Below are 9916 nucleotides of genomic sequence, written 5' to 3'. Positions count from 1 at the left end.
ACAACACTTATCAAGTTTGACAGGGAATTTCTACAGTATTATGTGTACAGTGCTGATCAATACCCGATGTATTCAAATTACTTACAAGAAAATGTAATCAAAGGAGAACAGGAATTCCAATTACAAATGTAAAATTAGGATTTGCAATAAACATTTCCCTATCAAGATCCAAAGAGAGAAAAACACATTCAAGAAAAGAAATAATATATGTTCAGGTGGGGTGCACAACCATCTAAATCCCCAGAATTGCACAGGTTGCTAGAGCCTGACTGAGAAACAAGGTCAATATTTTCTAATAAAATTTAACACACACACACACTTTCCAAAGATTCAGAAATCTCAGTGCCAAACAGCTTGCATCAGCACACCGTTTGAGACAAATCTGCAAGCTCATGGAATGGCAACTTCAAATATGCTTCTTCCTCCTAAGCTTTTTGAGGTGGGGAACAAAAGGGTAATTTCCAAAATAGGTGAAGTTATTCCTGAACCGAGAAGTTATCTGTATTTTGTGGGAACAATGATCCTAAATTCACTCGGTCTTGTAACAAAGTAGCTCATACTTAATTTTTAGATGGCCTTTCACATAGATTTGACATTTTCAAGTGAACAAATACAAGCTACGTTATGGCTTTTAAGTCTAAAACCAAGCCAGTCAAGTTTTGAAGCTTAACAGGACAAAGAAAGAGCCCCAGTTACTAGAACAACAAAATTAAACTTGGTAAAAGTAACGAATTTTATTTACAAATACATGTAGGAGGATTACAAGAGAAATGCACTAGGGAAACTCGGTCTCAACAAAAGCAATGGTTTATTAGTAAAGGCATTAAATGAAACAAATCGACAGTCTCTGGTTACAGTCAAGCAATTATCCAGGAGCTGTAGGTAAAAGTTAAGATCTCCAATTGCAGTAAGGCCTTCCAGTGTCTTTTTGCATCCTAGTGGCTCTCTCCTTTTTTGCCAACTACCTGGTAAGAGAAAAAACCACCAAATAACATTTAAACAATCTTGCCCCGCTAAGTATTTTTTTTTAATTAGGTCTCAATATAAAGAAGTGCAACTGAATTTTCAGCTATAGTAATGCATTTCAGCATGAATTATTGAAGCACTTGCAGGAGCTGTGATCCCCTCTGAAAGGTTAAGAGGGATGCAAAACACACAAGACACCTTATCTGTAGTACTAAGACAAAGCATCAGTCTCCTTTTGAGAAGAGTTAGAAGACAGTAACTGCAACCAGACCACACCTAATCTAAGGTATACCAAGTATTCAACCTTAATGCTATGTAAAATACTATCATGGGAAGAACCACTGGGTGCCCAAACGCATGTTCCCTTCCCCTGGCCTTGCTACTTACCTCACTAAGAACATTTGCCTTACAACGCAGTTGAAACCTATAAAGAAATCTGGAAGTCACCTGATTTTTGGTTATTCCTTATCAAAAAAAAGATTCCTTACCCAGTCTCCTTCCAATCTCCAATTCTGCAAACTCCACCTGGAATCAGAATCACCTTAGTGCTTCCCTTTTCTGAATAAGATCACCCCTGCCCCCAGACTCTGGTGAGTCAGTTGGCCAGCCAACAGTGTTCGACATCCTGCTATGCAGGTTTAAATTTAGCATAGTTCACTGCAGAAGGGCATACAGTCCCCTTTGTTAAGATTAGCAAACAAAAAATCCTGAGAGCAGAAAATTATGCCATTTTAGTCACTTTTCAGAAAGGATTTGGACAGAATTTTAGTGCTTTTGCAGATGCATGGGAAAAAAATCCATTTATAAGCCAAACAAACAAAAAAAAAATTAAAATAAGTCCTCAAGTTTAAGACTCAAACTGCAGACGGGACCTTGGGCAAGGTACCAATTCCCAATTCATGTCCATCTTGCTAGAGCAGCGCTTACAGGTCTAACAAGGTGTAGTCAGAATTCCCACAAACAGAGATTTGAAGATTACATTAATGGAACATAGTTTTTCCTGTTACTACTCGTAATGATGCTGAAAACGAAGGAGTAAAACCTTTCTAACCAACTGCCTGCGATAGCAAATGCATTAAGCATTAATTACCTCTGCAGTTAAGTGACAATATAACACACAAGATTTAAAGAGTCAACAATGAAATACAGAACTAGAGGGAAAGCAAAAACAAAACAAGAAAACCAAACACACCAAACAAACCAACACACCCATGGTCCTAAACTAGGGAATTCTCATGGACCCACTAGAAGTATTCTTCCTGATCTTTCCCCTTTTTTCATTTCTTGTCAACCTTCCAGAGGGAAAATTTTGCACTATCCAGCTGCTTTTGGTCAGCTGAGTTATCACTGTCACAAAATAATTGAGATTTACTGATGAAAAGTACTTCTAAAAAACATTTTCACCTCCAAGGAACCCCTGACTAGGAGAATTTCACCAAGCTGTAAATTCAACCTCATGTTTAAGGGTCAGGAAAATTCCAATCTGACAAGATTAGGAACGAAGGAAAAAAAAAAATTATCAGAAGCCAAATCACTTGCAGTAAGATTCAATTAATGAAATTAAAAAGGAAAAGACCAGTTAAACTTGTCAAGAAGCAATATTCTTTATGTGTATCCAAAGCAAATAAACTGCGTTAACACATAGATTAAGGGGAAAAAAAGAAAAAGAACACAGTTCAAATATTAAAGATTAGGTGTTAACAAGTGTGGAAGAACAATGAAAAATCTTGCTATACCAGTCCGAGGCAGCAATTGACAACTGTCCCATGTGTATTATCTGTGAAAAATCACACTCATATGGATAGATTGTCATCACATGTCAAAGAAACACATTTCCTGACCATCCCACTTCACCATCCCAAAAGTAAACAGTGTATTTAAACCTCAAACTAAACAATTATCCTTATTCTTTTCTCAGAATTAGATCCATTTTTCTTCCTTTACAGCAACTGCCATCTAGTGCATTCTAAGGAAGTGGTTACAGCTGGGAATTCCCACAAAATGATGACTGTTTGGAACAGGCTTTTCTTTAATCATTTGGTTCCCCCCCAAGCATCAGTCCAGAGCCTGACGGTGACAAAACCACAACCAACTCCATGGTTTCCAGTTCAAGAGTAGGACTGGAAACACTTTCTTGCTGAACCTTCTTGAGGAGAGTCGGTTTTGTTTGTTTCAAAGATATATGAAGATGTGGAGGAAGTAAAATGAGTAGGATGCTGGTGGTATGTCACCAACTCCTCCCCATGTCTTCCCCAAGCAGATGCCCAGTGCCACTAGAGTGGCAATACAGAATAGCCCTTTGCAGCACATTCTGGCTTGCTTCCTACTTACTGAAGGGTCATGACAAAGAAGAATACTGAGCTCCACTAAGATATTAAAAAAAGTTAAGTCTGCGTAGAGTATTTCACAAGCTGCACCTTAAACAGCTTGACAAAATTCAATACAGGCTGAAAAATTAGTTACAGAAACTAATTTGGTAAGTACTGTGTGGTATATGCCTTTAAAATGTCAAGTTGGGAATAACAGCGGGACAGAAGTTGGGTAAGACTGTAAGAGAAGTAAGAGACATGTTTAAGATAAGATTTGGAGCAGAGAGTGGAGGGGAAAGCTGAGATGATCAGTCAGAAGGGAGAAAAGGCTGTTCCTGCTGGTAGAAGGTGCAGAGAAGGTGGCTCTTGCAGCAGCACTTGAGATTGTGGAAAGGGTGAAAGAGCTGCTAGATGAGCAGAGGGAGCAGTGCAAGACCATTTCAATCTTAGTATTACTTTTTAATTTCTGCCTTTTTAGTTATTTAGAAATGGGAAGTTAAGCTGAAAACCAAACAAAATGTTTCAAAAAAAAAAAAAAGGCAGCAGCATTTAGTAATAAGCAGTTCTGAATAGAAAGCAAGCCTTCCTTCACAAGGGGACTAAAAATACCCCAAAACCTGTTGATACTCATCTATGCCCCAGCAGTTTATTCCTTAATACCAGAAATAAGCAACAACTAGATTGTACAAGCTTTTCCAAAAACAAAAGCATGTTTACAAATTCACCATGAGATTCACAGGAGCCTACCCTAATGCTAAGTGATCAAGCAATAGTAAACAGCCCCACAGAACTTGCACCTTCACTCTGTACTTTCAGCTGTCTGCCTAAAATCATCCAAGTGAGTATCTCGGAGCATCAGAACAACTCAAATGCAGTCTACTACAGTAGTTTAGATGACTGGTTGTGCCTTAAGTCAGACCCTGGGTGACCAAGAAACAGCAGTATAAACACTTCTAAGCCCTAAGGATATTTGTTAAAACATGCACACCTTTGAATCCAGCTTTGCCAAAAGCATTTCGGAATATATTAAATACATATAGGAAGGGAATAGTCATCCTAGTCCTCTGCTAATAGGACAAAGAATAGGTCTCTCCCTTCTACTCTCTGTGCTTACTACACCACAGTCAGTTCCAAGCAGTATCTTTTCCCAGGATTTTTTTTTCCCCTCTTTTCCATCACTCCACAGACTTCTCTCCTCCCCAGAGGATAAAAATCAAGCTGTGCAAAGACCAGGCCACACACAACATATTAAACCAAGTTTCTAACTTTACTCACTCCATCCAGCAATACCAACTACACAAGACATTTTTTACACCAATAATCACTCACTGGAGCAACCTCCACAGGGATGCAGCAGAGTTCTTGCAAGAGGTTTTCAGGATGCTAAATCATTTCACCTAGGCTCCCTTTCCTGTGAAAGGTTGGATGAGGTGATCTTTTAAGGTCCCTTCCTCAAAACATCACGTTCTGTGACGCTATGAGTTTCCAAATTATCTCTAGGCCAAAAATCACTACTGAAAGGACTGAGTTATCTACTAGAGCTTAGCACTTGTGTTACTTTTCAGAGTAGATGTATTTCAGCTTTTTATTTGATAGTATAAGTACTGGAAACAAGACTTGATCAATATTAAACACATAAACTTGTAGGAAACTCGTTCAGTGGCTCATTTGGTAACTATGTGGAGCTGCTTGATACAACAGTACATTAGAGGATGGGAAAAGAACAAGCCAAGGACATTGAGTGATAAGCAAGCTAGTTAAGGAGGATGTGAAACTGATAAGGTTCTCAGAGCAGAGCTGAAAGAATCAGTAACAGTTTGCGTGAGATCAGCGCGTGGCCGAGACAAAGTAACCTATCATAAACTAGTAAGATATGTGTGTAACCAATTAGAACTTAGCAAGATACGTGTGTTAGCCTCGTGTAGCGTGCATTAAGCTATATATACCCTGTGCTGTTGCAATAAAGGGTCTCTGATCGCACACCTGCTTTGGAGTCCGTGCCGTCATTCCCTCATAAACTAACTCCCTGATGAAGAAGAGGCGATTCTTACGAACACTTAAACTCAGGGAAAAAAGCATTCCTCTGTCTTGTTTCTAACACTGCAATACTACTTCTATCATAATTAGAAGATAAATACAAACAGTAGAGATGGGCTGAGATGAGGGAGCAGTGAGGAGTAGTGTGGGTAACCACTTAAGGAGATTAAAAGAAAAGTAAGGTTTCCCAGTTAGCCTACAAATCTAAATATAATTAATTCCCAAGGTTATATTAAGATTTCATAACTGACAGGAATACTGGAAGAGAGGAAACTAAAGTTTAAATTCCTAAGAGCACTGCAACTCTGCCAGACTACACATCCCCTTTGTGACGATAAAATATTTTAACAACCTAATATTAAAGCTACACACCTGGGAAGCAAAATAAGAATATTACATGATCGACCGTTCCAGCTAGTTCCTTAACAACCTGATGTAACCAGCACAATGCCAATACTGTGGGACTGTCTGGTGCATCCACAGCTTGGCAAGTTTGTGCCCCCTCCCATTTAAAGGGATGTCACAGACAAGGGCACACTCCACAGTGCCAAGACCTGCAAACTTTAAGGAAACCTAAATTGTTAACCGGAACAGTATTTACCAGGCTGTATAGCAGCTTCAAAGCATCCATGCTACATCCAGAACTGTGAGAGCCGTCAATTCCCTCTTAACTACAGCAGAGGGCAAGATATCTGGAGACCCACGCCACATTTAATGCCTTTATAGGGTTGCACAAGGGCACGCATGAATTCAAAAACCCACTTGGCACACAAAAACCCACCGCAACTCATATTGTTTTAATACATTAGAACAACTTTTTCAATCACCGAGTTTCATTGAAAGGCAGCAAAACCTGTTAAAACTTCTATTTATTAACTTAATAATTACCTGCAGAGATATTAAGTTTTACATGTAGAAGTTAAGATCAAGTTCTGACATTAAAAATGCCAAGTACGTGACATGTTGGCAAGTGTTTTTAACCTTCTGAAGATATAGGTTATTCGTATAATAAATTTTGTGGTGCTTTCAGTGTTATTAGTCACCTACACACTAGTTTGTAGGCAGATGTTACAGCAGTATTTGCCCTTTTACTATGTTGTACACCAGTTTTTTTAAAAAAGACTTATTACACTTTGAAAAAGATGTGTGTTTAAAATTTCAATCCTTCCAAACCTGTTTCACATTCTGAAAAGAATCAAGAGCCGAGAGTGCCTTACTGTTCAGCACTAGTGTGTCTAAATTAATCCAGCAATGAGTTGTTTGCTTTATTCCCTCTTTCAAAAGCAGGTATGTTAAATTAAACAGACACCTTGTGACCAAATATTTGTCAGAATTCAAGCTTAATGTGGCCAGGTGAATAAAATCCTTCAAAGGAAAAGTCAACCACAAGGAGCCTGTTTAATTTGCTCATGCAACTGCTTCTCTACTTCCTGAGCAGCAACAGAAAGCAAGTTTCAAAATCAAGACATAAATTTCACAGCTATTAAATAAAATAACATTGTGTGTAGTGTCTATAACTTGACAATTCCTCAAGTTTTCTTCTATACATTCTTATCCATTATTTTGACAAAGTCAATGAACAAAAACTTGTAAGCAAGACCAAAGACATGCCAAGATCAAGCCACGCGGTTTATTTTGGATGCCAAAACTACCCTTAGTTGTAGAAATGTAGTAACAGCCAAGCATATTTGTTCCTTCAACCCATTTTTTGAGTAGGTTTATAACATTCAAAAGTGCTTTTAAAGAAAGAGGACTCACTCGCTTGAAGTCATTCATATTTGTTGCTTGGACCAGAGTTCCGATAAATGTGAAATATGTAACTCTTGTGGTCTCTTCATCACCATGATTGGACTGGACAAACAACTACAGAAAAAACCCAAACACAAGAGTTAGTCAACTGTCCATCCCTGAATGAATACACAAAAACATTTGGTGCCCAAGAGTTTTGAACTAACCAAATTAACACTTTTTCCAATATCAAGGCCTCTATCACCTTTAGAGAAGTTACTATCCTCTTATTTTAAAGAACGATTATATAGAACGCTATTATTTTCCCAGTAGTTTGTTAAAACCCCCCCACAGCTCGGATTTCCCCAGCTTCCACTTGTGACCCAAGACCACACTCGGCAAGCAAAAGCAGGATTTAAGAAGTCACAATTCACTAGTCACTGTAATATGACTGGAAATCAAGTTAAATATCAATTTAACTACACTTGCCAAAGCCCCTAAGACTATTCACATGTAGTTTACTACTACAGCTTGCATAATCATGTTTTTTTAGGAATATTCGTCTTGGAGGTTATTTTAGGGTTTCAAACAAATATCAAGCTTCTTCAGAAGTACGAACTAAGGATTTATTGCTGGAACCACTACACTTGCTAGAGTAGACAAATGAAAGAGCTTTTTTTTTTTTTTGCACGAGGCAGTAAGGAATTTGGAGTTAAAAGAGCAAGGAGGTGTTTGTGGATCTAGACCAGTACAGACATTCACCCCTCCAAGGGGCTTTCACTGTAGTTGGAAGAGTATGTATTTCCCTATAAAAACAAGATGTGTGGAAGGTGAGGGTGGGAATCCCGAAGAAAGTGCTCATCAGATGGAAAGAAACAGAAAAACATGCCAAAGACTGACTTTTGACAAACAGAGGTGAACTACAACATGTTCTGAGATTCTGTCTCAGGAATGATATGAAAAGTTCAGCAAGTACAGAGAAAAAAGCCACTGAAGTAGCAGTAATGAAGAGAAGCACACAACAAATAGGGGAAAATGGCATTAGATATGAATTGTATGGACTGACTTACCTTTTTTAAAAAATTATTAACTAACAATCCTAGTAGTGTTTTTATATATATATATATATATAAATGAAGTATAAACTTGCCAATACTGACATGGAAACATTCCTTAAGTAGTTATAATTATACGTGGCAGAAGAGCAAGACAATGTGTGCATGACAACTGTTCATCAGGAACCAAATGAAGACTTATCTACAGTGCTATGAAGCAAGCAGAACTTCATGACCCACACTGGAAAGCCAGGTGGTGGAAAAGGTGACCGAACACCTCATTTTTAGGAGGTCTTAAACATAGAAACCAGGTTTAGTTAGGAAACTGGGAGTTTTACTGCAACACCCACACACAAAGAGCGCAAACAAGCAGAACATTTATTTAATCATCTTATCACTTGCCTGGTGTTTGCACATCATCCCATCTAAACCTGACACAGGATTTTATTAAAGAACAAATACGTAAACTTATACTTGTCAGCACAGCTTTGGAGAACATAAGTCTACATGGCCGATATCCATTTCATTCAGGGGAGGATAAAGTTGGTGGCAAAGGTAATGCCACGGAAATAACAGATATGAAAAGGAGTTATTGGAAAACCAGTTCAACTTAACACTGCAAGAAATGAGGCTAGCGCAGTACCAGGCTAATGCCAGGCATAAAGCAATTCAAGCATCAATTTAGTCACTACAAATATTGTACTAGAAGTCTGTATTTTTAAAATGGAAGAGGAGAAGCTAAACCTGCATTTAAGAGTCCAAAACCCTATGTGAAATCTATGGAAAGTCTTACAGCAAGAGAATTCGAGAGCTTATTAAAAGACAAAGGTGCTTTGATTATAGCATTTAAGAATCCTCACAGAGAGCAGGTACTGAGTTTAAAGACATCGCAAGTACTTCACTCGACACTCAAACTCTCATTTCTGCAATCAGGTTACTGAGAAACTGGATTCCTTGTCTCTTCAAATGAAGAGAAGATGCCTTTCAAGCAAATAGGTTAGTAAAAATGCAAGTTGTGTTAAACAGCACGCTAGCTGATGTGACAGCAAGCCTTACGTCGCACGCTAGGTCAGGGACATTGCACGCACGTGGCCTTGTCTCACCTTCACCTCCTTAAAAACACTTTGCGTAAACACACGACACGAATGGCGGAGAGAAACTAAACACACACCCAATGTTATCAGCAAACATGCACGGCTTTAAAAGCCTGTGAGGTTTTCAGCCCACACAGACCTCCAAACAGAAGCTTTACTTACAGTTACACTGTTAACATTCTGAAATTTTACATAGCGAAGATGGATAATCCCATCTTCTTTAATATCATCTGGTGTCAGCTCCAAGGCTTGAGTTGGTTCACTTTGTTCTGCTTCTTCAAAATCCATAGATCGAGGAAGGTTGATAAAGATCTTTATGTACTTTGGACCTTGCCCTGCATTAAAAACAGTTGTATTGCATTGTTTAAATATATTTTCAAAATGCTGCTTGAGAAACCCACACTTCTCAGTCTCTAGATACCACGCAAGGAAGGCACGAGCTTCTATAGTTCTAGTACCTTATCGGCCAATCCTACATCACCACCCTGGATACGGAAAAACATCCAGAGTTGCACTACTCCTCTATGCATCAGAGATGGAATTCCACAGAAAAGAATCCAATAAAAAGTCTAAAAGTAATAGTTTTGCTGTGTTAAATAACACCTGAAGACTTTATTTTATTAGTGAGTGGATGAGGCCCTCTACAGACAGATAACAACAGCCTCACAGTCACATACTCTGGTCCTCATGGGGGACTTCAACCACCCCCATATCTGTTGGAGGGACA

The 9916-nt window shown here is 38.6% G+C and overlaps 1 protein-coding gene across 1 annotated transcript; it reads right to left on the bottom strand.

The window, feature by feature from the left end:
- Positions 1-712: 712 nt before the first annotated feature.
- Positions 713-9516, bottom strand: LOC104516962 (thioredoxin-like protein 1). Its single transcript, XM_010161483.1, has 3 exons — positions 9352-9516; positions 7071-7175; positions 713-965 (listed from the first exon to the last, which is right to left on the bottom strand). The coding sequence occupies exons 1-3, from the start codon at positions 9475-9477 to the stop codon at positions 936-938; spliced, it is 261 nt and encodes an 86-aa protein (XP_010159785.1). The 5' UTR covers positions 9478-9516; the 3' UTR covers positions 713-935.
- Positions 9517-9916: the final 400 nt, after the last annotated feature.

The sequence above is a fragment of the Eurypyga helias genome, unplaced genomic scaffold, assembly GCF_000690775.1.
Source record: "Eurypyga helias isolate BGI_N326 unplaced genomic scaffold, ASM69077v1 scaffold9551, whole genome shotgun sequence".
Classification (NCBI taxonomy): Eukaryota; Metazoa; Chordata; class Aves; order Eurypygiformes; family Eurypygidae; genus Eurypyga; species Eurypyga helias.
Note: the sequence above shows the minus strand (reverse complement) of the source record. Positions and strands in the feature narration are given on the sequence as shown.

Excerpts from the sequence above, each read along its gene's own strand:
- LOC104516962 (XM_010161483.1), bottom strand. The coding sequence starts at position 9,477 with ATGGATTTTGAAGAAGCAGAACAAAGTGAACCAACTCAAGCCTTGGAG. Across the intron at positions 7,176-9,351 it reads AGAATGTTAACAGTGTAACT|TTGTTTGTCCAGTCCAATCA; the intron begins GTAAGTAAAGCT and ends TTTTTTCTGTAG. Across the intron at positions 966-7,070 it reads ATATGAATGACTTCAAGCGA|GTAGTTGGCAAAAAAGGAGA; the intron begins GTGAGTCCTCTT and ends TTCTCTTACCAG.